At 40.8% G+C, this 27685-nt stretch overlaps 4 protein-coding genes across 9 annotated transcripts in view; 2 read left to right on the forward strand and 2 right to left on the reverse strand.

The window, feature by feature from the left end:
• The window catches only part of srgap1a (SLIT-ROBO Rho GTPase activating protein 1a), a 78415-nt gene extending 65731 nt beyond the window's left edge, over positions 1–12684 (forward strand). For 2 of the 4 annotated variants that reach the window (XM_026176588.1, XM_026176586.1), the window contains exons 19-22: positions 3059–3239; positions 5037–5174; positions 8968–9349; positions 10077–12684. In XM_026176588.1, the coding sequence (XP_026032373.1) occupies positions 3059–3239; positions 5037–5174; positions 8968–9349; positions 10077–10484 (1109 nt within the window). In that variant the 3' untranslated portion in view covers positions 10485–12684. Of the gene's footprint in view, positions 1–3058; positions 3240–5036; positions 5175–8964; positions 9350–10076 lie in introns of all 4 variants that reach the window. The other 2 variants (XM_026176587.1, XM_026176585.1) reach the window with 1 other exon arrangement.
• Positions 12685–12798: 114 nt separating this feature from the next.
• On the reverse strand, positions 12799–16615 carry cfap263 (cilia and flagella associated protein 263). The gene is made up of 9 exons (XM_026176589.1): positions 16494–16615; positions 16021–16156; positions 15479–15640; positions 15239–15388; positions 14808–14918; positions 14510–14608; positions 14316–14423; positions 14089–14244; positions 12799–13997 (listed from the first exon to the last, which is right to left on the reverse strand). The coding sequence occupies exons 1-9, from the start codon at positions 16580–16582 to the stop codon at positions 13890–13892; spliced, it is 1119 nt and encodes a 372-aa protein (XP_026032374.1). The 5' UTR covers positions 16583–16615; the 3' UTR covers positions 12799–13889.
• A 3601-nt stretch (positions 16616–20216) lies between these two features.
• parp12a (poly (ADP-ribose) polymerase family, member 12a) lies at positions 20217–25680 on the forward strand. The gene is made up of 11 exons (XM_026176590.1): positions 20217–20743; positions 21738–21873; positions 21974–22238; positions 22332–22502; positions 22626–22815; positions 22963–23137; positions 23296–23525; positions 23644–23731; positions 23854–23984; positions 24950–25098; positions 25287–25680. Exons 1-11 carry the CDS (start codon positions 20430–20432, stop codon positions 25541–25543), a joined length of 2106 nt encoding a protein of 701 aa, XP_026032375.1. The 5' UTR covers positions 20217–20429; the 3' UTR covers positions 25544–25680.
• LOC113027103 (thromboxane-A synthase-like) overlaps positions 25017–27685 on the reverse strand; it is a 32960-nt gene continuing 30291 nt past the window's right edge. For 2 of the 3 annotated variants that reach the window (XR_003272985.1, XR_003272984.1), the window contains exons 14-15: positions 27150–27603; positions 25017–25087 (exon numbers count right to left, since the gene is read on the reverse strand). Coding sequence is in view for 1 of the 3 variants with exons in the window: in XM_026176591.1 (XP_026032376.1) it covers positions 27490–27603 (114 nt within the window). In the remaining 2 variants the exon portion in view is untranslated. Of the gene's footprint in view, positions 25088–25700; positions 27604–27685 lie in introns of those variants that run through there. The other variant, XM_026176591.1, reaches the window with a different exon arrangement.

Genomic DNA, 27685 nt, shown 5'->3' on the forward strand with positions numbered 1-27685 from the left:
ATAAACTGAATCACGTGAAAGAGCAGATTATTTACGGATGAGAATTAAAAAAGAGCCGTCAAGTGTTAGAAAATAAACTTTAGACTCAAACGTTAGAACAGGCTTTTCCCCGCAGCACGCCGTGTAATAAATACTCACAAAGAAAACGGCGGATGTTACAACTTATGTCTAAAAATGTATCGTTTCATACATCGGTTAAAACACTCGACTCCAGCTGGAAACACTTCACGCAAGTCGAGCTGCCCGAGATTCACAGAATTTACAGAAAATGTTACATTTTTGTGATTTATATCGTTATCGGACGATAGATGCCTTAATTTTGGTCATATCGCACAGCCCTAATACAATCATTGGAACCAAACATCAAGGCTAGTTCTTGTCTAATTTGGCCTACCTCACCCTTTTCTCTCAGTTTTCCCTCCTTAAGATCGGCTTCTTTACAGCCATCCTTCCACTAACATCTTTTCTGATGAATTTTCAGAGAACAGTAGGAGGATTAACTGAAAGTCCAGTTCAGTTTCTTTAGGATGTGACTTTCAGATACTGTTCATCTACTGTAGCTGGTTTATTTGTAGGCCTGCCACTTCTGGTTTTAATCCACCAGTTTCCACCATGCTGAGATAATGCCAAGTTTCAGCTAACGGCTTCTTGGAACTCGCCTTGTTGATGCAAAAATAGTATTCTGGGCCAGGGAGCGAATTGTGTTTTACTAGTAACTAGTAAAATTGGTTCTTTGCCAAGTTATCTGTTATGTGTAGACACAACACTGGTTCATCCCTGGAGAAACACTCAAGACCACTTTAAAAAGTGACAATAATGTGTTGCTCTCTGGAAGCAAAATATAAAGAAACAAGAGTTGAAGCCTTTTGTGCTGTATGTGTAAAAATAATCACATTTCCTTTGATCTCTGCAACAGTTTGTGCTTTTTATTAACCTGCTAAGCAAAGACAGCTTTGAAATCAATCTTAAATTAAAGTTTTTCCCCTATAGGACACAGTTATTTGAAGCAGCAATAATGTTAACATATGGGAGGCACAAACTGGGCGTTGTGACATTTGACACTGTCCGACACGCGTGACATTTGAGATGATGGTTGTCACGCGAGGAGCTTAACTGGTTTTAGAGTGGCAACATTAATGTTGTGTCTGCTGGTAAATTTCCCACAAGGTCAGAAATGAACTAAATGACTCATTGATTATGGCAGTTACAGGAATATACCAGGATGCCCTCGATGTCACGTGAACCTGCTCGCTGTATTGTAGATGTTAAAGGGGAATGTATTGTTATACTTTGCAGAGCGTAGTCAGTTTTCCTATTAGGAGCCATGTTTCTTTTCTTTTTTTTCCCATGTTTGCCGCAGTGTCTGCTGTTTGTTTTGTAACAGCAAGAGCGTGCGATTATTAACATCATGATGATGTGCAGTGGGGGAAAAGAAGCCTCCTTTAGTGCCATTGATCCTAAAAACATATCAAACCAGGCTTCTGCTGCCCCATTTCTCTGTGGGAACACTGGTGTAAGCAACATCCACACCAACCGCGCTCCACTGGCGTGTGCAAGACATCTGACAGTTTCTATCTCTTGGACCACATGCCTCCAACTCTCATGGTTCAGCATTTCTTTAGCTCCAGTCTCAGTGTGGGAGGGTGCGTACATGTACGTGTGCAACCGAGTTCAGTTGGTTCTGAAAGATTTTCAGTTATAATTGCACGACATGACAAAGGGAATCCTGCCTGCTGCTTCCAGCTTCAGTCACGTCCCTGCAGCGCTCACACGCGTGTGCCTTGGGTACACATTGACAGATCGCAGGATCAGCTTATTGACGTGACTGAAAGGGATGAAGAAAGTAGAGGAAGGAAGAGAATTCCCCTGCACCGACGACTGTGCCGTCTGCTTTATTAACAGCCTCGTCCACTGTAGTGCAGTCCGATTAATTCAAACTGTAAATTCCTGCTTGTCACATTTCATTGGAGCCACGGCAAAAACTGACAACCCAGTGAAGCAAAGACAGTAGCAAGTTAAAGGTGGGATGAAACTGAACGAGAATACATGAGATAAAATAGGACACTGGAAGAAATGCAGAGCCCACAAGTCTTTCCACAATCAAGCCTATATTTTCTTTAGCACACGGGATTCTCATCTTGAAATTAATCTCCCACTCCTGAGAAAGATGCAGTATATCACGATGAGTTGTCACAGCTGAGACAGGTTTCAGACATTTACTCTGTTGCCTTCCTACCAGCGTATATAAAGAGCCTGTGTTACGTCTGTCCAGGGACCCCCTGTCTGACTTGAAGCGAGAAAGTGAGCTGGCAGGAAAGCAGAGGTAGGAGCGAGGGAGGAATAAAGAAGCTATTTTTAGCCTCGTGTTGCTGTAGTGCATACATATTGGCTTGGAGACTGTGCCTTTTTTGAAAAGTAAAGTCAACTCTAGATGTTGTTCTCTTCAGATTGTATTCGGGGAACACAAGTAGTTAAATGTGTACAAGTAAATTAAAATAAACTGTAATAATAATTGTTCAGTCGACCACTGGCTGGTGTTTTACGCAGTAACTTTTCACGGTATGTTTCACATTCTGTTGTCAGTGATCCAGAGCTCTATTTGTACAATTATTGAGCAGTAATCACCCCAGTCTGATGATCCATGCCGTGACTCACATGCCCCTGAGTCGCATAGATCTCCTCTCAAAAGCTTCTATACATGTCCTGCTAAAGCTCCTCAGGGCCCATAGTGGCTCTGGCCTGCTGTTGTAAAGCTGGGTTACTATTGACTGGAACTGAGGGCGGGGGAATCAGCTGGCTTAGCTTACTTGCACTCCATGTGCACTTGCATCAACTGCATATTCACGTGTACAAACATGTCGGTGTTAGACTCCCTTGAATTGTAGCCAGCCTGTATTTGTAAGTGCATTTGTTTCCAAAATTAGATTTTTATTTCCCAAGTCTACAGCACTTTAATCAGTTGTTAGAAATGTCTGCACATGAAATAACAACCATCTGTACTTGATGACTTTGCCATATCTGACATGTACTTAACCTGACTAATCCTTTCTCTTGACAGAGGGTGAGCCTATTGAAGCCATTGCCAAGTTTGACTACGTCGGGCGCTCTTCTCGAGAGTTGTCTTTCAAGAAGGGCGCCTCCCTGCTGCTGTATCAACGGGCATCTGAAGACTGGTGGGAGGGGAGGCACAATGGGATTGATGGCCTGGTGCCACACCAGTACATTGTAGTCCAAGACATGTGAGTGTCCTACAAATATAGAGCAATAAATATCTTCTGTATTGAGCACAAACAAAAGATGTGCATCATGCACAGTGAATACTGACTAGTCAGTTTACCTCTAGCTAACCTCAAACTGTAGGCAGTTGTAAAGGAATAATCAGATGTTCATAATATATGTTATGTACTTTCTTCCCAAGAGATGGATGGGAACATTCATACATCCATTTTCTTAACTGCTTATCCAGTTCAGGGGTGTGGGGGTTGGGCTAGAGCTTATCTGAGCTGAGGCTGGACAGGAAGATTTATACTGTTTCCTATCTGTTCAGTAAATATGATGCCAGCATCTTTTGAACTAAACCTAAGATGAGGGAAAACATTTACTCGTTCCACAGCTGACAGAGTCCTCAAACCCTGAAAAATGCTCTAACAGAAGGTGTTTATAAAGAACCACTGAAAGTAATACATTCATTTATAGATTGAATGTATATAAAAATGTAATTTTTATATATTTTTAATTATACAATTAAAATAGAATTCTTTAGTTGGAAGATGAACGAGTAGTTTCTGACCTCTCCTCGCTTAATTATTATACCAAAGGCTGCTTAACTAGTGCCGGATCCACTTAGAGTCTGAGAGCTAAAGTCCTTAGCAAAATATCCCTGTGGGTTAAACAACACACTTGTCCTTGTTGACTTTGCTCCACAAAAAGGCTGCTAGGCCGTCAGGTTACTATAGGGTCGCGCACAGGGGACCTTCAGGCTCATTTGTCTTGTCCTCCACTGTCATCCCTGCTCAGCTGTGGAGCTTTCTGCATCTCCAGGGTCCTTAACCAAGCCTTCTGTCACCGTCTCGTGCTCTCAGCACTAACAAGCATGCACTCTGCCATAGCGACTGTTGGTGCCTAATGGACTGAAGTCACTGTCTCGTTAGGACTGGAACAGAATCACTCCAATCACTTAGTAGCTGGCTGGCAAAACAGTCATTTGGAATGCCTTCACGCTCTTTCTGTTTTCCTCCTTCCCCTGCTGCTGTTGTCCCGTCAAAGGACCCCTATCAATAATTCACTAGGAGGGAGCACTGCTGATGGGGTGTCATCTTAGTTAATGAAAGAGCACAGAAATTTACAGCTGTACACGTTGTTCCCAAGGAAGTAACGTCCTGGTCTCTACTTAAAGTGAGCAGGCAGAGGAAAGTAAGAGCGCACAAGATTGCAATCTTCACTCGTCCTATAAAAAAATAACATATACAGGGAGATGTTTCCTAAAGTACTTTGGCACAAGATGTCACCTGTCAACGTTTGACTGTGAAAATTCGTTTGTAATTTTTGTTGGTAGCTGCCTCTGCTTTGGAGAAGTGCTCGTCTGTGCTGTGACCCTGTGCGTTCATGTGGATTTGCTAAATAAGTGACTGTGTTTGATGATGCCATCAGAGGCAACAGTGCAGCTCAGTAGGTCTGATTACTGCCACCTGACAGGCACCAACTGTACCGAGTATCCAGTGACACAGCTCACTGAAACTCATGCAGCTGGTTTGTGTGTGAGTGTTTGTGCGTGTCGCCGACACAGCGCATCACCAGAATGCTGAGAGGTTCGGGACTATGACTCATCTGACTCCGTAGACCTTGTGGGGTGGGGGGGGGGGTGACACATGCTGACTCTCAGGAAACGGATGGAAAATACTGATACTGAAGAACTGAACAAATATAAAAGATTGACTGATTTGCTGATTTGTCCCTTTTTTTTTTTTCTACTGTGGGTTTGTCTATCACTTCTTGCTCTTTTCATGTCTCAATGTCACACTGTCTCTGTGTCCCAGAGATGACAACTTCTCAGACACTCTGAGTCAGAAGGCTGACAGCGAGGCCAGCAGTGGCCATGCTGGGGAGGATAAATGCTCAGGAAAAGACATCGGTTCACCCAATGACACCAGGATCTCTGAAGCCTTCATCACCAGGTGGGTATACTGCTGTAAAACAGTGCTAGCTGTTGATGCTTTTTTGTTTGTTTGGTTTTTTTACACAATTTCTGTCAAATACCTTAATTAGGGACCACAGAGATTTTGCAGTTCTGAATATCAAAAAAAAAAAACCTTTAAAATTTTTAATTTGGATCATAGACGCTCTTCCCACGTTTTTAAAGAGTGATGTCAAAATTTGTTTTACATCCAAATCCAGCCCACTTTGGTCTTATGTGGGACGCAAAATTAACAGTTATTTCAAGAGAAAGGAATCTGTCAGCACAACTCTTTTAGGGCTGCCACGATTAGTCGACTAGTCACGATTACGTCGACTATCAGAATCGTCGACGACTGATTTAATAGTCGACGCGTCGTTTGAAGCTTTGTAAGATCACAAAAGATGCAGGAATAAGTAGCAGGATTTAAGAGTGTAATAACGAACTGAAACAGAAGATGGCAGCACTGCATGTACAAGGAACCAGCTGCCGTTAAACCCCGAAGAAGAAGAAGAAGCTGTGTCCCAGAATTCATAGCGCGGCCCAGCTCAGTTGTCAACAATGGCGGCAGCTAGTTAGTTTTAATATTGCTCTTATTATTCTTTCTGGGTCACAAAATAAACGTTTAACATATTTTCAGGCGAGAATGTAGCTGTGTAAACCTCAAATATCTGCTCAGTTTATCAGGACACCGCATATTTTCAAAAGCGCTCCGACGTTTTCGGAGACGTCTGTTACCCACTAGCTCGATAGCTAGCCGGGGGCTAGGTCACTAGCGCCGTGAGAACACCGGACTCCCAGCAAATCGTTTTGAAACCCACCGCTGTCTTTCGCTACTCAGGTTAAACGTGATATATAAGTCACTTGGATAACTTAACAATGTTATTGTTTGGCTTTTTGTAGTATTTTATTTGTTCCTAAGTAAATCGGTTTGGCTGAGATTAAAGTTATAGTTTTTACACAGCTGAATAAACGTCAAGCAGACAGCTGATTATCAGAAGTGTGAGATGCTGGAGAATATACTCCGGTGTCCTGTTATATTTTAGATAGCAAGGAGTTTATTAAACTTCACCGAAACAATCTGCAAATTTCATTAAAATTTTTAATAAACTATCTTGTCTTTATTTTTAGTTAGCACATACTTTAAACGCTTAAAGCTGTAAGCTAATGATAGTTATATAAGAGCAGATGCTGCTGGTGCAATAAGCTGTACGTTTTATGTCCAATGGATGATGATCTGATGACTAATGGCAAAAATAATCGGTGACTAGTCGACTATCAAAATAATCGTTTGTGGCAGCCCTAGACTCTATGGGCTTAAAGTCTTTGTTGTGGCATTAATAGCCATGGGGCAGGTTTTTATCAGTAGGAAAAGCTGTAAAACTTATGAAAATTAAATTAAAAAGTCCAAAATTCTTGTTCTCCTTCACATTTTCCAAAGTAATCCAGCGGGCCAGATTGGAGTCTTTGCTGGGCCAATTCTGGGCCCAGGCCTTATGTTTGACACCCTTGTTTCGCTGTAATTAGTTTACTGCAAATTTGACTTTTACCCTGTTAAATCACTGCAAATTATTCATAATGTTTCCATTTTACGTAAAACAGGGCAGTTGGAGACCATTAGTTTTACGGCAGCAGTAACAGTAACTCCTGAGTGTGCTGCCTTCCTCTGACATTGTGTTTCCTAAACTCAGCTCTTTGTCTAATTGCAAGCATCAGCCACATTGTTTTGTCCCAAGTTACCAGACAGTTCCCGTCAGAAAGTATGAGTATTAAACAACTATTTCAGTCATGCACATGGAGGATTGGCACACACACACACACACACTGTGTAGACACACAAATCCAATCACACCTCAGTCTTTTTGGCAGTCTCTCTGCTGGTTAGTGCCAGTATTTTGTCTCCTGCTTCTCTTTTCATTGGTGGAGGATAAGCGACCTTGAAATATCTCTTACTGGGTTTTGGCCAAACACATGCTATTTTATTCAGAGCCATACTCACTCCCTCTACTTCACTGTTGAAATGTTGATGATTCATGCTAGAGGCAATATTTACACCACTGCAGGTATTGGTATGCAGCTGAACATATCTGAATGAATCATCCTTTTAACATCAGCCTTAATAAGCGTCCTCAAAGTCCTTAAACTAGAATCTGTCACACTCTTCCTGTCATTGGCTCCCAGGTGATCCCCACCTCTCTCCTCTTTCTTCTACCCTCCACCCTCCCCCTGCTCACTATCTACTTTTCCATTCAAACAGCAAGTTTTGAATCATTTATACCACTGGATATTTTTTTCTTTGGATATTTTCCCCTCTTGGTGGTCTCAGTCAATAACACGCTCACCAGACAGACTTCTATGGTAATCACAGTAAGCATTAGTAAACAAGACAGCTGTGTTAGAGCCTCTTTTAGTGGAGAAGAAGCATGTTGATGTGACCAGAACAATTCCTTCACTCGGCCTGTTTTTCTGTGTTAATGAAGAGGGGCACGTACAGCGTCTTGTGATTTCTGTTACATTATTAGTCGAAGCCATAATAAGCAAAGGGTGAGCTGTCAATGCGGTGACAGCTTGCAGAGTAAGTTGCGGTGCCTGTTGTAGTACATGCTGTCCCAGAGGAAGATTAAGGACATACATGCTGACTGCTCCACCTGCAGTTTATAAGCAGGTGCTGCAGTTGTTTTGCTATTCAAGAAATGTCAGTGCAGTCAAGGGAAAAAAAAAAAATGTTGTTTCCTCACCAGACACCGTGTCTGCACCACTCCACCACTGGATCTCTATTATTTAGTGTGTGAGCTTTCAACAGCAGCCATTGGTGCAGTCATATGTTTTTATTATGCGCATGAATTTATAAATTTACATTCAGATGTGTGTGGGTTTCAGAGTGTTACATAATCAAAGGTCTGTTTGGATTTACCTGATACTCTGGCATTGCAGGTAGAGCTCACATTATATTCACCAAAATATTCACCACCTTCTCGTCCATCCTCATTACTGCTTTTTCTTTATCACAGTAATAAAACTGCCTGGAAATGTTAATGATAATGTCTGAGAGCTCGTTCATAGGGCTGATGTAAACTCTCTACTTGAAGCCGTTTGTTTCGGAGAAACAACCGAGGAAGAGTTATTACTGAAGATGATTAACTCTAATAACTGACCTGACCTGCATTAGAATCCAGATGCTGTATTACTAATTGAATCTTTTAAGTTGTCACTATTTCCATAAATGTAACACCAACTCAAAAAGCAAGTGATAATAAAATTAGACACTGCGCTGCTTGACTGTAAGTGATGAGCTGCTTTGATTAATCGTTACAGCCCTCGACTCTGCGTAAGTATGACAACCACAACAGAGCTGAACCTGTTGGAGCAATACAAAGGAGGATGCGCTCCTTTACTGGTCTTTTATGGAGTAACACAAATGCTTCAGTGAAACTGATGTTGGCGTGGAGCAGTCTGTTAATGTAAAGGGATTTATGTGTGATAGAAGTGCATTCATACTCAGCTCCGTCTCCGTGTTTTAACTGTGATAAGGCAGCTTCAGCGTCCCCTGGAGGAGTCTGTTTTGATCCTCTGATGAACAACAGATCCATTCTACCTGCTCTCCAGAATAACCTTAACCGATGCTTGACATCAAGGATTCCCTCAAAAAGCTAATATGCCCCATCTAATTCTGTTTTTAGAAGCTTTAAACTACTAATAAATCACAGCTAATGTGATGAAGTAGTGGTGAGGAAAACTGCTTTTTTTTAATGCTTGCCTATTGTTTCCTCTTTCCTGCACTTATATTGCAGCAGACACAGGAAAAGATCAGATCCACCGTCTCGACGGCCACCTGCCCGTCCCAGTGATGTCCACTGCATGGTGCATACCTCCCAGCAGAGTCATAGTGGACATGGCGGGACTCCAGAGATGGGTTCACCAGTTCTAGGCCACTTCAGCCCACGGGACATGCTGCGAAGTCGCAATCACGTTGCCATAGACAGCCCTGAGCGACGGCGCCGCGCTGGCCACAGCAGTCTGACGAATATCAGTCGTCACGAGTCCCTGAAGAAGATGGAGAGCCCACCGATTCGACGTTCCACGTCCTCGGGCCAGTACACAGGCTTTACCGATGCCCATCACCACCACCACCACCACCACGGCGGCAAGCCCCTGGATCCGGAGACCATCGCACAGGTCAGCGCGGGACGAGCGGCGACCCGACCGCAGCTCCCTCCACCATCAAAGCCCTGCCCTGCCCTGTAAAAACATAGTCAGTCCCAGTCTTCTGCTTCCTCTGGCTGCAACCTAGTCCCTGTGCTAAAGAAACGCAAAAGACTAGCTTCACAGGCAGACGGCAGGGATCACAGTATACTCCTACACACAATATTCCTATAAATTCTGAATTTTTTGGAAAATGCCAAATATTCCAAAGTCTTGAATTTTGTCATCATTCTAATATGGCTTCTGTCATATAAGATTATATAATAGTGGAGCCATAGTCTTTTATAGGCTGTCGTTTAGAAAGCAGAGGGTTACAGAGAGCACCTTAAACTGTGCTGGGCTGTCGGTCTGCCTACTGGGAGCATGCTAAGATGAACATGTCATCTCTGCATCTCATTTGCAATCCAGAGCCATTAACATGGTGAGGGAGAAGAGCCAGTATTAAGTAATATTGTCTACTAACTTTGCATGTATACTGCATGCTTGGTGTTTTCTTAAAAAATCTCTCCTTGTGGTCTTCTTTTATATTGTGTCTGTGTTCTCCATGTTTTTGCATGTTTCTGGTCTTTTTCACTCTTAATTTCTCCATCCAATCTTGCCTTCTTGTTTTTTCTCTCTTTTTTTCATCTTAACCCTCCTGCTCGTGTCTTGCCTATGTCATTATCATCCTCTCTCACGCACATTTTCTCCTCTCCTGCAGGACATAGAGGAAACTATGAACACTGCTCTGAATGAGCTGCGAGAGCTGGAGCGGCAGAGCTCAGCCAAGCACGCCCCCGACGTGGTGTTGGACACCCTGGAGCAGCGGCAGACCTCCGGCAGCAGCGGCGGAGGTCCGACGCCGGCCAGCTCCAGCGAGTCCCTCAGCCCCATCCACGCCGTCATGCTGCGGTCAACTGCCAACACTGAGCCGCCCACCCGCCGCAGCACCAGCTCCTCCAATGATTCTGTGAGCACGTTCAAGCCCGTGGTAGCACCACGCATGGGGGTGCAGCTCAAACCCCCCGCTTTGAGGCCCAAGCCCATGGTCTTACCAAAATCAAATCAGGCCCCTCAGCCTCCTGCTAATTCTTCTCAGGACCCTCTGGATAAGTCCTGCACCATGTAACCTCCAGGGCAGGAATCGGAGAATGTAAATCAAAAACTCTCAATCTAGTTCCCAAGAGACTGTGAAACCAGTGTTTACAGTTCTCAGAGAGAGTACAAGTAATATCTAAGAGTGTGTAAAATACTTGGCCCTGGATTGGAGACATTTCTTTTTGATGGTTTGAATCTGAAAACAAGAATTTAAAAAGGATTAGATCTGAGTTATTGATGTAGGAGTTGTAGTGAAGACAGATTTGTCTGTTGTCTCAGATTTGTGTTAATATGTTTAGGTAATATTAATATTAAATAACAGATATCTTTAAAAAAAGATTTTAAAAACAACAAATCACAAAGGCTTCCGGAAAGTTTTAGAAAATGTACACATTAGTTTAGTTTACAGATGATAATGAACTGTAACTCTGAACAACATGTGGTGCATGCAGTTCTTGAACCTGTGGTGAGAGCTGTCGTGACCACAGATTAGATTTTTCTTTCCCTTTTATCTAGAATGGCCTTCGGAGGTGTTGCGAACCAGTACATAGATCATACATCAGATGTTCATTAATAGAAAAGGTGCTGTGACTTGCTGGGCAGAAAGAGTTTTAAGGAGCCAAAAGAGCCCTTTACAGATTATTTATTAACGGTACTCTGTTAATAAATGAGTAGTACTGACACCAGTATGCTTTTTTCCACTCGCATGTAAACTGCAGCTTTCTTCAGCAAAGCATGCCGTCTGTTGTGTTTCGTTAAGTACAAAGATCACCTCTGTGCTGGCTTCACTCAGATTTATTTAAGCATATTGCCTGGAATGACAGATGATGATTGGATAAAACCACTATTGCTTTATGACTTTTACGTCTGAACATTTTGATGCGTTCATAAATTCCTGCAACGTTACCTTAGGTTGTGGGAAGAAATGCGCCTGATATGTGCTTGCTTTTGCATCTGTGTAACCTTTAGGGAGAAAATGATGATGAAAAATATGTTGTTACACTGCGTGGACTACATGCCATAGCTTCCTTTTATGCCTTGTTTGGCTTTATTTACCCAAAGACATGAGTTTATAAGTCAAAGCACGGATACTGATCCTTCATGTTTAGACTCAAGGTGGCGCCCTGTGGTTGTGCTGCCAGTAGCCATGGACCTGATGACTGTTAGTTGTAAAAGCCTCCTAATACGTTCCCCCTGCTTCCTGTGCTTCTCTTTGCGAAGGTGTTTGAAAACAGCAGCTTGCTTTGAGTCCTCTAGTCTGTTTTATATTTGGGAAAAGAATGTCAATAATGTTTGCATACTGCTCTCAGACTGACATTGAAGCTCTTTTCGCGCATTTACCGATTTGTGTGGATGATACTTAGAAGTGCATGGAAAGAAATGGGCTACGTGGGTCAGTCAGCTCCTATATAATGATTTCAAAATGCAATAGCCTCATAAAATTGTATGTGCCAGACTTCCAGTTTTGTGGCTGCACCCCTGTATGTCTCCATTTGTTTTTGTTTTTTTAACCTCTGTGCTGTAGAAATAACAGAGCCGGGTGCATGTCATTGGAGTGTTTGGCTAGCATAGTTACATATAGAAAAGAGTTTGGTAGTTAGGTTGCAGTGCATAAGCAATGCTCTCTAACAGCAGGTTTACACTATCTTTGACTTGACAAATATTATATGTATAAATAATTAAAGGTTAATTAATTTCTGAATTACTAACTTTCATTATTTTTGTAATCTTCTTTTTGTTATATTTGTTGTGTTTCTGGGTAGAAATCACTTAGAAGATATGATGTGGAATAAATATCCAGAGATACAGGTGTCCCACCTATAGTGTGAAGCCAGTTGTGTATATAAAAAAATGTGTTTTTTGTCACTATGTAACATCAGCAACAGTAGGACTCAAGTTATGCCGTCTGTAGGCTTTAAGCTACTCTGTGGTGTTATGTACATCTGTATTCTGTGAAAGTGCCTTTGGAAATGTTTTAGAGGAACTTCAGACACTCTGCCCGGTCGCATATTAGATGCCGTGTTTTTGAGAAAATGCAGTGCAGGATGATGAAGTGTATAAGAAATTATGCCATTTTCCAAACAGTTATATGGCAGAATTGATCATAAATAAACAGCTTACTCAATGTGACATTGCACTTTTATGTATATAACTGTATATATGGCATGTAATATCATAACGTTTAGAGTTCATTCAAGGATTTCTTTCTAATAAAGGAAATAGTTTGTTGACCTTGTGTGTGTTTTTGTTTTTGTTTGTTTTATTGAGGAACTTTGACTGCAATTTATTAAATAGATTGACTACACTTGTGTAGATGAAGTTTTAGTGCCCCTAAAAGACGTTTGAGCCAGAACAGTAAAATTACCAGTTTTGCAAAGAATAACATACACTGGTTTTGTCAAGAATAATAAAAAATTGTGAAAGCTTTCATTAAATTAGAAAACAGACTCATTGCCTTCACTGTATGGGGACAAGGACCAGCTTAGTGTCATGTTTCCCACAGAGCCTCTTTCTCAGCCAGTGTGTCTATTCTTTGTTCTGTTTGGATAGCAGAAAAGTACAGTTTCAAGATTGTAGTCATTCAGATTTGCAACAGTCAAAAAGAGTAGATGATTGGTAAATAGATCGATGCTTACAAAGCACTTTTCTACTTTAATTGCACACTCAAAATGCATTTTTACTATAAGCCTCATTCACCCAATCTCGCATACATTCATAAAAGTGCTTTTTTCTAAACCTACGCACACTGTCTAACATTCACACTCTGTTAGATGCATTGGGACAACAGCATCTTGCAAAAGGTTACTTCAATGTGCAGAGTACAAGAGCCAGGGATCAAACCTCTAATCTTGCAGCTAGTAAACGACCTGCACTACCTTCTGAGCAATAGATGGTCCGAATAAGATGAGAGTACAGAAACTTGTGAGAGCACAACAAAAGGCAGAAAGGCCACACAAACTAAGTAGTTAGCACATTTCCTCACAGCAAAGTCCCGAGTCCTTGTTGTGAACACCGGTCAGAGCAGGGCCCTGATGTGTGGAGTTACCTTTGTTTATTCCAGAAGTTCCTGTTTCTTCCTGCCGTGACATGATCAGTTCATTCTCCTGTCACTGTGCCTTTTAACACAGCTGCAGATGGTCCTCGGCACCACACTGCATTACAGAACGAGTTTCCCTTTTGTGTCAATAACGGCTGTCAACCTTAAATGAATGAGTCACATTTGCATAAATAAAGAAAGGAAATTTTTAATGTCAATCATAATTTTGAATAAGTAACTCTCAGGGACACAGATATGATGAGGATGAAAGCCATTGTTTTTACATTTAACAAAAAGCATTAAAAGATTGCAAACAATAATAAACAAAGCAGACGCAGAACGATTGATGGAAAGTTTTCTTGTTGTCATCAAATCAGTCATTTGGGAAACTTCTTTTTTCTACATGTTATGTGCTGCTATGTGTGGGAGTTTTATTGGGATTTGGTGTTCCCCGGAGCTAGTTCCAACCTGTTTGTTCCTCACTTTAGTGTGGGTCTTGAAGGCCATCTAGTTAAAACAGAGATTGTGTTGTTTTTAATACTATAGCACAACAGTTTTATTGTTATTGAGGAGAGACTAAATAAAAATAACATTTTACCTCAGCAATCCCAACCTTTCTCTCCCAAGTGTGAATGCTCTGCTTAAGCTTCTTGTATTTGTCTTTGACATGCATGTACTCAGTGATATCAGGAGCCTGATAATCTCTGAGCTGCCGTCTGAGTTTGTGGTTAAGGGCTTCAGCCGCTGAATGCTCCTGAGGAGAGAAAGATCAGGTATTAAAATTGGGGGTTTTAGATTCTTGAAGCTTTACTAATTTCGACAAACCTTCTCAGCATGCTCTAACTCCTCCTCTATTTTTGCCAGCATCTGCCTCACTTTGGCGATGTCATTGCTCAGCTCTGCCGACATCAATGTCACACTCTGCAGCTTTTCCTGCTCACACAGATATGACAGATAAGCTGAAAGTTATACTGGAAATAACGCCAAGAACACCATCTGACAAATTTCCAGCGAGTTACCTTGTGTGAGCTGAGAACACGCTGAACCTTCAAACTGTTGATCTGAAGTTCATCCAGGTTTTTGTCGGGTCTTGGCTCGTCATACTCCTGAAAAAATTCCTAGATGCAATACACAGAACTTTGCATTTACACACTAGCAAAATGAGCAAGTATATAAATGGTTACAAACATGTAAGACACTGACAAACTTTGGCAGCAGAAAGCAGACTGTACATTGATTTTCTGTCCTCTCGTGTAACAGTCTAACCTACAACCTACACAATCTCTTGACAGCAACACATTTGCTTTCATTCTCTACCTCATACTCAGCTTTCCCCATCTCTTTTTTCTGCTGCAGCTGTTGCAGGAGCTTCTTCTCGTGGAGCTTTAGTGCCTGATTCTTTACATTTAAGGTCTCCAGCTGGGTGACCTGTACATATGTTTGAACAGAACAAATGAGGTGAAAGGGAGGTTATAAACAGGACTGAAGAAAGCGGATAACTAACAAGGGTGAAAAAAAGTTCTTTACGCTGCTTGCTTCAATCTTTAGAAGCTAACCCATCTTAATAATCTTAGTAATTTTATTGACTTTATATAAAATACTTGGGTAAAATTAATAATATGACTTTAAAAGGGTAAAAAGTCTCTGGCCTTTGGAAATGTGCATACCTCTAACCTGGAACAATCTATTCAAATACTGCTGTGCACATGTTGATGTCACTGTTTTGTTAAAAAGACAAGTTTTGTTACCTTTAACTTGTCTTCAATGTACTGGAGCACCTTCTCTGGCTCTTTCATTTCTAGCGTGTTGTCCTTTGTAGGTTTGACCAGTCTACGCTCAAAATCGTTCTTGGCCTTCCTGACATCAGCCAGACGTAATTCTGCTTCCTTCATAGAGGCCTGAAATGACAAGTATGTTTCATGAATAAATGTACCTGAGTCAGTGTTTCTATATATTGTGTTTTATTTTTTGCGTGTGTGTGTTGTAACCTTGTAGTTGTCCTTGTTTTTTTCAGATTTCAGTTTGAGTTTCTCCCGGTCCTGTTGTGTTTCTCTTACTTCTCTCTGTGCTACGCACAGTTTTTGTTCTAAAGTGAGCGGCTGAAAACGGTCCGATATGTTGGACCTGGACTTTCGCCTCCATCCAACGCCCTGAAGGCACAAAAACTCAAAATAGTATCCTATCATGTTTTGTTCAAGAAAGAGAATGCAAATGTTTTCAGTCAAACATTTATTGGCTGGAAAGAGTTGATGCAATAAGATCTGCTTTATTTTGGCCTGTCTCAAACAGTAAATAAATTGACATTACCTAAAACTATAAAAACATTACACTGCAGCTGGGACAGCCATAAAAAGGACTTTGTCCTTCACTGTCTATCTAATTCACAAGTTCTGACAAATAAAGTGTGCTGTGTGTAGATATATGTTGAGTGTGAAGCATTAATCTGCAGTCTTTACTTTTAGGAAGAGACCTATAATAGCAAGTAAGGATTTGCATTCAAGGTTATTTAATAAACCTTTATGGTACTTACCCCAGCCCCCAGCTTCAAGCTTCGTGTTGCCCCGGCACCTTCTCCCCCAGCCTGGGATAGCAGGTCTTGTGGATCCAGGCGGCAAATGAAGCTTTCAAACATGTCATTCTCTGCCAGGAGGGCTGCATTGGAATGCCTCGGGGAAGAATGAATAAGAAAAGCAGGCAAAATAAATAATTTTTTTTAAAAATCACTTAAAAATGCTCGGAGAAGTAACCGCTTACTTTAAGAAAAATTAATTAGAAAAAACATTATGTAGAGGGTGGAACAGCTCACCCTAAACCTTTCTAGCTAATGGTTAATAGACGAAAAGTTGTATTTTAGTAACATTTAACTGAAATTACAGACCATTAGCAGAGCATTAGCAAGTAACTTTGGTGGGTTATACGGAATAAGTTAAATAAAGTCAGTTGTAGGGTTACAGCCGATAGGACGCAGTTATTTTTAGTTTAATAAATATGAACTGTCATTACTTTAGTTCTTCGATCCGTTTGTAAATGAGTTCCTTCTGTTCTTGCGTGACCTCGTCATTTTCCTCGATCAAGGAAAGCTCGTCCTCCATGGTTGCTAAGGTACACTGAACCTCTGGTTTCTATGGCCTAGTGTTGCATTCACGCACTTCTGGAAACGTTTTACTCAACAAGTTTTGCAATGAGAGAAATGGATGTAATGGTGAAGGCTTTGGGACCCAGGGGACCCAAGAGAGCAGACTTTTTTTCTAAAAAAAAAAAAAGTCGCTAAAAAAAGACGTGAAAGCGCGTATCGCTTTTACTCTCAACAAGCAGCGGGTGCTATAACGCAGTCAGTTCTTCTTTTACTCTTATGCTGTTTTGTGGATCACAAGGTTTAAAACTACTTATAAACACACATACACGAAGTAACTCCACCAGAGCGCCTATTTCGGGTCACTTTTGCCGGTCCAAGCCCGGGTAAAGGAGCAGGGTTGGAATTGTGACATTAAAAAAAAACAATAATTGCTAAAAGAAATTTAATTTGTAGTTCTAAAGAAACTCTAAATGCATTTAGGACGTTTTTTACTCACTTTATGTCTCTTCCACGATGTTATTTCTCTCTCCAACAACATAGGTTACAATTAGATTAGCATGACCAATTATGCAAATTAGGCGATGACGTCATTTAGCGACTTTTAGGACAGCCAATAGCGATTTTCCTTACTGAGGAGTTGGCAACACGGGCAGCAGGTGCTCTTCTTCTGTCATTTGCACTGACGAGGGCTGTGAACAATGGTTGTATGAGTAGGTGAAGAGCCTGAGAAGTTTTAATTGTCTTCTACACAAACGGTTGTTTTAAACCTCTACAGCAGAGGTTCGAGTAGAGATTTTAGAAGACAAGCCAGGTGTGCTGCAAACACAGTTGTCTGCTGGAGGACAGGCTGCACATGTGAATTTGTCACTGTTTTTTCCTCCTTCTCCTTTTTGTTGCGTTTTTGGTTTTAGTAGGGTCACCTTTTAAAACTGTTTTTTATGCCGGGTTTGTTTTTATTTCTACTGGGCTGGTGCAATATTAGTCGGGCAATGTGCAATCCCTGAGCTAGGCTCTTACCTTAGGGGAATTAGGTCTTTTAGAGGTGCTCCGTGTGGATTTGCAGTGAATACGTTTTATTAAGAGTGATTTTAGTGCCACCGATTATTGCCTGAACTAAAACACTTAGTGCATGTGTTAAGATATTCATTGTGTGTACTCATGTTGTACAGTGTTTAACTGCATTATGGTTACTGTGGTTTAACAGAGACAGTATTTTAGTTGCCACCACAAGGAGGCACTGTTTCATTGTAAGAGCACGGATGCTGCGTCATCACGCCCCTAAGAAAAAAAAAAAAAAAGTATACCACAACGAAAATGGCACCCATGAGAAAAGTTTTGCCGCGTGTTGATGAGGAATAAAGTTCCCAAAATATTAAGGACATTTTTGCCTCCGTCGTCATTTTCCTTCGAGTTGATCGCTGTCGATGCTGCAATACTCAACAGCATGCGATAAGTGTTCTGTTGGGCTCGTATTTATTTGGGGTGGATTTGTTTCTTTTAAAGCAACGAGAATCTGGGACCCCCGAGGGAGAGCAAGCCCGCAGGTGATAGTTGCATTGCTGGCAGGTTGCACCAATAAGACTATCTTGTGGTCGTTAGTGACCTTTCCCATTTTGATGTTTTAGGCCTTTTGCAAACCCTTTGTGTTCTTTTAAAATAAATTTTAACATATCTGACTGATATTGACCCTCTTGTCCCGTTTATTCTGGGCTCGTTCCTGTAAGAGCTTTGGGCCTGAAAGTTTGCACAAGTAGTATAGAGGTCGTTAGCGGTTACTCGGTGGCTTTTACTCGCTACATAGAGTTTAAAAAATGCTCTCGCCTTCTTGAGGATATATATTTTTTGTTTGTGTAACAGAGCACTAATGTGTTGAATAAAATGTCAAAGAAATGTATAATTTATTTATTCCATGAGTTAAACATACATTTCCCCATTCATTCCCAGACAGGACTTACAAAACATTTTACTACTGGGGTGTCCAACTCCAGTCCTCGAGAGCTACCGTCCTGCAGCTTTTACATGCATCCTCACTCCAACACAGTTGAATCAAATGGTTGAATTACCTCTACCATCAAATCTGGCAAAGGCCTGATGACAAGCCATTCATTTGATTGAGGTGTGTCGGAACAAGGATGAGTCTAAAAGCTGAAGGACGATAGCTCTCGAGGACTGGAGTTGGACACCCCCGTTCTACTAATATCCCAGCTGCACATAAGACCATCAAACCAAAGGTGCGAATCAATGACTCTACAGCAGGGGTGTCGAACTCCAGGCCTCGACGGCCAGTGTCCTGCAGATTTTAGGTGTGTCCTTGATCAGACACAGCTGATTTACATGGCTAAATGACCTCCTCAACATGTCTTGAAGTTCTCCAGAGGCCTGGTAATGAACTAATCAACCTAACCCTGACCCGGGGTGATACCTAAAACCTGCAGGACACCGCCCCTCGAGGCCTGGAGTCTGACACCCCTGCAGTCACTGGTGCTAACAAATAACACTGCAAACCGTTACACCCAGTTTTAGAGACACTGCAATTTACCTGTGGCCATGCACTGCAAACAATTCGGGTCTCACCGCTATGCATGACCTGCAACCTGGGTTTGTAAAGGGAAGTGGCACAATCAAATTAAACGAAAAAACAAGAAGAGAGGTTAGTCCGCCTTTACAAGACTCACTCTCAGTCATTCATAACAGCCTTTGCAGCTGGACGGGCTAGCCAAAACCAAATTACAAATCAACCAAAAGAATAAAAAAGGACAGCAGAGGTGCAGTCGATCTACAACTTGATTGATTAAAACTTGTGGTCACACGACCAATCTTCTTCTTCTGTATAGGTTTATTGGCGGTTGGCAAACAGCAAAATGGTGCATTACCGCCACCAACGAGTGTGGAGTGTGGACCGAAATGACAATAAATAAATAAAAATATAATATAATATAATAAAATATTCAAATTCTCCCGAACAAATGAGTCTGCCTAAAAAAACAAAATACAGCCTGATAACTTTCACTTATAAAGCTCACGCGAAATAAATCAAACAAGTCCAACTTCACTCGTCCAGCTTTTTGATCAGTTGTCTCCTTTCCATATCATACTTCTGACAATGCAATAAAACATGTTCTATTGTTTCCTGTTCCCTACTGCAGTCACACTCCCCTGTACAGTGTTTACCTATTAAAAACAATGTGCTATTTAAGCCAGTGTGTCCAAATCTCAGTCGAGATATAATCGTCTCCTCTCTCCTGTTTCGTCCTGTACTTCTCATTTCCCCCACTTTCCTTTGGATGTTGTACAACCATCGCCCTTTCCTCTCCTCCTCCCATTGCTTTTGCCACCTTTCCTTCATTTTGTGTCGTGTTCTGCTCTTGAGCTCCGTCCTACTCACACCAATAACCATATCTACCATCGGTCTCCTTGTTGCGACTTTTGCTGTCCTATCTGCCAGAGTGAGTTAATTGTGTCTGGAGCTTCCCACAAAAGGCGCTCACCTCACCTCACACACCCACTACCTTGTCAAAGTTCCTGCCAGGTGACACTTGTTACATTTCTTTTTTACGATTGATTTAGATTTAATGCAACCACATGAAAATCCACTACTACTAATTTAAGATAAAATTCACTTTATTTTCTGATTTTATATGCCACGCAATCTCGCCCTCGTGACAATATCTATTTATTTTTGTATTTTTAAAAAACCTTGTAGCGATAACTTTCCTTCTGGGCAGGGCGACCATTACACAAACCGTCCTATGTTTAAGTTTCAGTTTCATTTCCCAGTAACCGAACGTAGCCGGAGATTTCGGTCAGAGCCATAACTGGGCTGCTTTGGAATTCTTAGCTAAAGGAACAAATGTCATTGCAGAATGACATCGACTCTGTCTAAATTCATCATCAAGACCTTGTGCGACAACCAGGGGTGTTTGGAATTCGGGAAATTAGAAGATCAGCTCGCACAGAAATTCACGGTTGCGGATTCGGTCCTACGCGCTGTGCTCTTTGACGATGGTAAAATAGCCATTAAAGAAAGAAGAAAGACGGGAAGTAAAATAATCAGCCCGGATAGTCTGGTAGTGGCTAAAACCAATCTGCGGCTCTGTCAGAAAAAAGCTGGAGAGTGTCCGCAGTGCGATGGCTTACACCTGTGCAAGTATTTTGTTTGCGGAGAGTGCACGTTCGGGTAAGCGACGTATTTATTTATTTATTTTTGTAGAAAGCGTTCATATAATAACAAAGACTCGGTGATAGTTATCACCGCCATAAATGAGCAAAAAGGTGCTCAATCATTCACGATGAGGTTTTTCAACAAGCTACGCAGAGCGCAAAAGGGCTTTGCGTGGGTTTAAACTTTAAAGCCCAGCAAATAATCGCAGATTCAGGTTTGTTTTCCTGCTATTAGTCATCGCCTATGGTTGCAACGTATCGTCATCTTATTGGTGCTTCATAGTGATCTCATTCCCACAGCAATTAATCTTCAGTCTGAACACAGGTGTAAATAAAAACCCCACAGGGAAAAGTGCTTTTAATACTCAGTGTAAATAGTGAATGATGATGGAATAAGCACCATGACCTTATAAGAACTGTTGTTTTGACTTTACATAAAATCCGAGCTGAATTTCATGAGACATTGTGGACATCATCGTAATCAAAATGGTTAAATGTGACTTTAGCTTGGCCTGATGGAGACTGCGCTCCCCCGCATTCATTATGAATTTTACGAATTTGGGTCACTCCATTTTTTCCTAATGTTTGCACGATTGTAGTGCAACATTTTGACCAGAAGATGGCAGCAATTTAACAGTTCAATTACAGGACTTTGATCATTTTTTTCCCCAAATGCAAAACACCCATAATGTAAATAAATGATGGAGAGCCTACTGCTCACGCTGAAGGTCATGCCTTCATCTGGATACGACGTTTTTAGTGGCAGAAACGTTAAACTCATCCAAGTGACTTCTTTAGTCTCAGCTGAATGCAGATGTCCCCTACCTTATAAACAGGCCATTTGCATAATGACTTGAACTAGCACCACCGCATACATCTTTAAATGAGGTTTTTGACTATGTAAATTTATAGATACGTTGGCTCAGACACTAAACTCAAAAGCAATAATATTGAAAAATATTATAAGTAAAACAGAATATTTTAATTGGATGGCATGTTGTCATTTACAGAGGGAAGTGTAAGAATCCACACAGTGTGGCATTTCCATACAATGCAGAGCTTTTGAAGAAGTACAATCTTCATGATTTCACAGAGAAACAGCTGTTCCAGCTGTTACTGCAGAATGATCCTTATCTGCTTCCTGAGGTATGTTTTAGCGGTTTGCACTTGGAGGCAATTGTGGAGATTGTCTTGTTCTTCTGTTGAAAATATGTGAACTTCATCCTCCTTTATGATTCCTTTTTAGATATGCTCACATTACAACAAGGGCAACGGTCAGCACGGCTCATGTAAATTCACCACCTCGTGCACAAAGCTCCATGTCTGCCAGCATTTTTTCCAGGGTGACTGCAAATTTGGCTCTTCGTGCAAAAGACAGCATGGCCTCGATGGACATGCGATGAAGTTCTTCCGAGGATTCAGTCGTGAGAATATTCAAAACCTTCACAAGATCTACAGAAATAAATGTATCATCATGGGTCAACAGGAGAGGCAGGGTACTGGTGTCACTGGTAAAGCAGATTTTATAAAAACATGTCTTGCACAGATTTTTGTCAATCAGCAAGACCAGTAATCTACACAACATAAATGTGTCTCTTCTGTAGTGCTAACAGAGGTAAGAACCTCAACTAAGCAGCCTCAGCAGTCTTCCCAGCAGTCTTCCCACAGCAATCCTGGATCCCCAACCAGTTCTGTTTGTCCATCTAAGCCACCGAGCAATGCTGACATGAATGAAATCTGCCTTTATTTCATTCGCAGACATTGCGGGTTCAAAGGTAATGATCATGATGGTGGAAGCTGCCTTTCATATCTACAATACAGTAACATCTCAACACGTATAGCTTAATGTCCATATGTGCACTGCCTAATAAATGAATGCTGGTGTGTGTTTTTCATAGACAAGTGTGCACGTGTCCATTGGCACCTGCCCTACAGATGGCAGGTTTTAGACACTGATGGTGTAACCTGGAAGGACTTGCCCACTATGGAGGAAATTGAAAAGGCATACTGTGACCCAGCAAAAGAGACGAGCTGCATGGATCAACCTTCGTCCGGCTTAGGGCTTTTCAGATTTCTGTCTCTTCAAAGGTACATGAAGAAACAGAACACACAGATGTACTGTTTGTGGTGCATCTGCAGTAAAAGATTAAAAGATTAAATGCATATTACTGTTATTCACATGAGCTCAGGTCTATAGATTTCCATTAATTTTGATGGAATTTACATCCCTCTTAGCTCTTCATCCCCTGTTGAGAAGTCGGTGGACTTCAGGACCATGAGATATGGAAACTCTCCAGTTCGTCGCCTGTCCACTGCCTCCTCTGTCTCAAAGCCCCCTCACTTCATTCTCACTACACAGTGGGTCTGGTACTGGAAGGACGATGGTGGGAAATGGTTGGAATATGGAAAGGTGACTTATTGTGATTCTTTCAATGAGTATGAAGATCTTGCCACCCTTGACAGAACTTTTCTAAGGGAACAGATATATTACAGTTAGATATGCCAAGTAATTTAATCACTGGCATGTTTGGAATCTAAACTTTGGTGGATTGCTTGTGTTCTCTTTAGGGTGATGAGGAATCATCAGTGACTTCTGAAACCCTGGAGAATGTATACCTTGAAGACAGAGATACAGAGATTCCGTTCAGTGCTGGCAAACAGCAATATATTCTCCATTTCAAAGATGCGACAGGAGACCAGGCGATGTATCAGCAGAATATAAAATTCAAAACCAAGCGAGATGTCAGGAGGAGGCCTCGCTTTGTGTCTGCTCATGACGTGGAGGACAAGCTGAAGAGGTATTTTGACTTCCACTTGTGCACATTGATTCAGGCTATTCAAATATTTCTAGTCTTGGTTGGTTGCTGTCTTAAGTGAGTTTACCAACAAAATGAATACTGCATGTCTTCTCTGCAGTACGTCATCAAAGAGCTCCAGCTCCTCCACAGCTGAAAGCGTACCTTCGCACTGGGACAAAAATGCCATACCTGAGTTTGGATACAAGGTATCTTTCTTCTATTTAAAAAAACAAAAACCCAACCTTGTGCTCAGTGTTACTAAACACTAAACCCATATTTCTACTTTTATTGTTAACTTGTATATTTGCACTTTATTCTTGTCTTTCAGCTAATACATCTCTCCCAATCTGCACCAGATTACAATCTGATTGAGTCTTTATTTAGAAGCACAATGCCGGTGAAAAAAATTAACAGCATCCAAAGGATCCAGAACCCGTCTCTGTGGAGAGTCTTCCAGTGGTAAATTACTGACAGAGATTTTTGGCTTTTTTAAAGAAATGATTTGAACTTTTGGAGGAACCAGGTGATAAAATAGTGAATCTACTCTAGGCAAGGCAAGGCAAGGCAAGGCAAGTTTATTTGTATAGCACAATTCAACAACAAGGTGATTCAAAGTGCTTTACAGAGACATTAGAAACAAGAACAAATAAAAAGCATGATTTAAAATTGATTAAAACAAGCAAATAAACTAACTAACTAATTAACAAACAAACAAACAAACAAACAAAACAGTATATAAAATCAAAACAGATAAAATCAGAACAGTAGATAAAATCAGTAGTTAAATGTAAGTTTTGAAATTTAAGCTTAAAGTGTGGATTTGGTGCTTTATTCAAATGCAGCTGAGAACAGGTGAGTCTTCAACCTGGATTTAAATAAACTGAGTGTTTCAGCTGATCTGAGGCTTTCTGGGAGTTTGTTCCAGATATAAGGAGCATAAAAGCTGAATGCAGCTTCTCCGTGTCTGGTTCTGACTCTGGGAACTGATAAAAGACCGGATCCAGATGACCTGAGGGATCTGGATGGTTCATACTGGGTCAGGAGGTCATTGATGTATTTTGGTCCTAAACCATTCAGAGCTTTATAGGCCAGCATCAGAACTTTAAAGTCTATCCTCTGACGGACAGGCAGAGGATAGACTTTACTACACAGTGTAGTTTACCTTAGCAGCAACACAACAGAACTTGTTACTGTTAAAAAGTAGAAAAAAAAAGGAAACTGTTTTGCAGGTGTTGGACTAAGTTCTGGCCTGGCACAGGAAATAGCTGAATCTTCACTAGCTATCTGATGGGGTTATTAGTTTTCTTTCCCCCTCATATCAAGTCTTTATGCTAAATTCAGCAGCTGGATGCAGACAGAAAGGTTTTACACACAAATCTCTGCAAGAAGGATGTTTCCACTTAAATGGCATACACTGTGTTCAGGCAGAAAGAGCAGATGAAGGGGAGGAACGGAGGAGACCCCTCAATGATGTATTTGTTCCACGGGACTGACGAGTCTCTGATAGAGGCCATCTGTGAGCAAAACTTTGACTGGAGGATGTGTGGGGTCCATGGCACAGCCTATGGCAAAGGTACAGCAAAGCAATCTTTGCATCACTTTTTGTAGTATAATGGACACATTGTAGCTAAAATTTGATACTGGAAAGCCATAAAAGGAATGCATCTTCCTCAAAACGAACACCAGAAAACTCTTGAGTACTAAATCACTAGCATTTTTTTCTTTGAACTATATTAACAATAACACTTTTTTTTATTTTAGGGAGCTACTTTGCCAAAGATGCATCTTACTCTGACAGATACGCCAGTGTCAGAGCAACTCCAAACAAGATTATGTTTGTTGCCCTGGTCCTGGTAGGGGACTACACCAAGGGGAGAAGCACGTACGTTCGCCCGCCGCTAAAATCAAACGGAAGAACGTTCTACGATAGTTGCGTTGACTCTGAGAACAAACCCAGCATTTACGTTGTCTTTGAAAAGCAGCAGATTTACCCAGAATACATTATCAACTACTCATAAGTCGCAGTTTGCCTTTCCTTTTTCAGACTAGTGAAACTCTGTGGATGGATGTTCTTTAGTTTCGTGGTGTATTTGAAAGTTTAGAATTTTGCAAATGTAGAAAAATGATTAAAATAATTTAATAGTTAACAAAGATAATGACAAAATTTAAAAAAAATGCAATTAATGAACACTCCACAGGCTATCATTTTACATTTTGATTATTCAGAGCTCATATGTATAAACAGCCTTTAATTTTAAATGTAGCTTCTTATTCCTGTGACATGCTCAGTGACTTCTCATGTCTGTTTTAAATACAGTGTCATGTAAGTTTTTTTTCAATTCTGTAACCAAAAGAGACAAAATTCAGCCAGTTTCTGAAAGAAGAGAAGACCAGGTTTATAAATACTTGGTGTGCCTCAGAAGCACAAAGCACTCACAAAGTACTGTCGTCTGACCACAGAGAGAAAAATCAGCTCTGCTATATTTAACATGTGCGCTTCACATTACCGCAACTCCTCAACTATTTTGGGCTTAAGAAAATTCAAATTGTTCCTAAAAGATGACAATTTAGTAATTTTACAGCAATTATAAAAAAAAAAAAGCCCAGGCTGCCTGCATGATACTTTCTTATTGCAGTCCAATAAGTCGCAATCATCGGCCTTGTGAAATTGTGGTGATTTCTCCAAATCTTTTAATCATAATGTGTCAGAAGTTGAGAGTGAGAAAGGTTACTATAGAACTACCAAACTATTTGATTATAGTATGCAGTATTTTCAGTATTATAATATTATCTTGAGAAGGGACTTCGAGTTGAACTTGAAATCACTGTAATGGTTTTTTTTTAAATGTATCAGAAAATCCTTATTTTGCACTTGAAACTGTACGCATTTCCTTTTCCCTCACAAAATCTCTGCTTTCATGCTTGAAGTATATCCTTAGGCAGAAACGCTTAGCAAAGTACATCAGTGCAAGCCTTAGCAAGGACAACAGATGATCTGGTGTCAAGATACAGAACAAAATTGGATTGTTTGTTTTGTTGCAAAATAAACACATTGCAAAACTGAAAAAAGGAGTAATGTTACCACTTTGTTTATATATTTGCATCAACAACAAGCTGCATTTCACCCATTTCATATGTAAATCAATTAAACAGATTGTTTTGTTTCCTAGAAAGATTTGAATGAATCATCAATAAAACACTTTTAGATCATTTATATTGAGGCCTAATAACATTTCAGCACTGCAGTTTCTCAAGTAATGGCCAAAAATCTAAATTGACAGATTGGATGTGAGTATAGGAAACTGATGTTCCAATAAGGTGCAATAATAATGAATGAGTTCATCAACACAGGTAATGAAAGGATTCTAATGTTTTTTCCCACAGAGTAAAAGTGCAGTGAGTGTTTCATATCCTGAGACATGTAACAGGGACAAGGGTCATCAGGAACAAAACAACAAAGATTTTCTTTCCTATTATAAAACCACTTACTTCACCCTCAAATAGCAGCTTTGGAGGCACAGAGTTACGACCACTTCATGCTCCATCAAAGATTTCAGTGTATCAGTAACAAAAAACATGACTTTTTTGCCAAAAATATGTCATTATTTTGTAAATTCGACTCACTTAAAGTGGCAACGTGTGACTGTGAGAAGTGCCATTCAGAGTTGTGTTGTAGCACACTCACAAATGAATAACCCGCATGGTGCACCCATCAGCAGGGAGTTCAAAAAGACCTAAACTGTATCCAAAAGAGAGAGGCTGGTAAAGAGCACTTGGATCAACAGCACTTTTGTGCCACTGTGTTTATCATTACAGCGGCAATATTATCATTATCATCGACTTTTCAGATCACTGTGTGGGCTGAATCATTGAGGTATGCAGAATGTCAGTAACTATGGAAATATTTTGCTGTAAATCAAAGGAAAGGCATGATACACGAAGACCCTGAGCCTCAGGTTGGTGTCTAATCATCTGATGGAGAAATGAATGGACCATCTCTTTGGTCCCTTCTTGTGATTTTCACATAAATGCCATTTTTAGGTCCAAGAGTGCTTGACGACTTCAACTCAAGAGGAACCTGAAGACAGAAGAAGTGCATCTTTACATATTTATGTAAACAGCAAATATGAAGGCAGCTAACAAATTATGAGTGAATTGTT

The sequence above is a fragment of the Astatotilapia calliptera genome, chromosome 7, assembly GCF_900246225.1.
Source record: "Astatotilapia calliptera chromosome 7, fAstCal1.2, whole genome shotgun sequence".
Lineage (NCBI taxonomy): Eukaryota > Metazoa > Chordata > Actinopteri > Cichliformes > Cichlidae > Astatotilapia > Astatotilapia calliptera.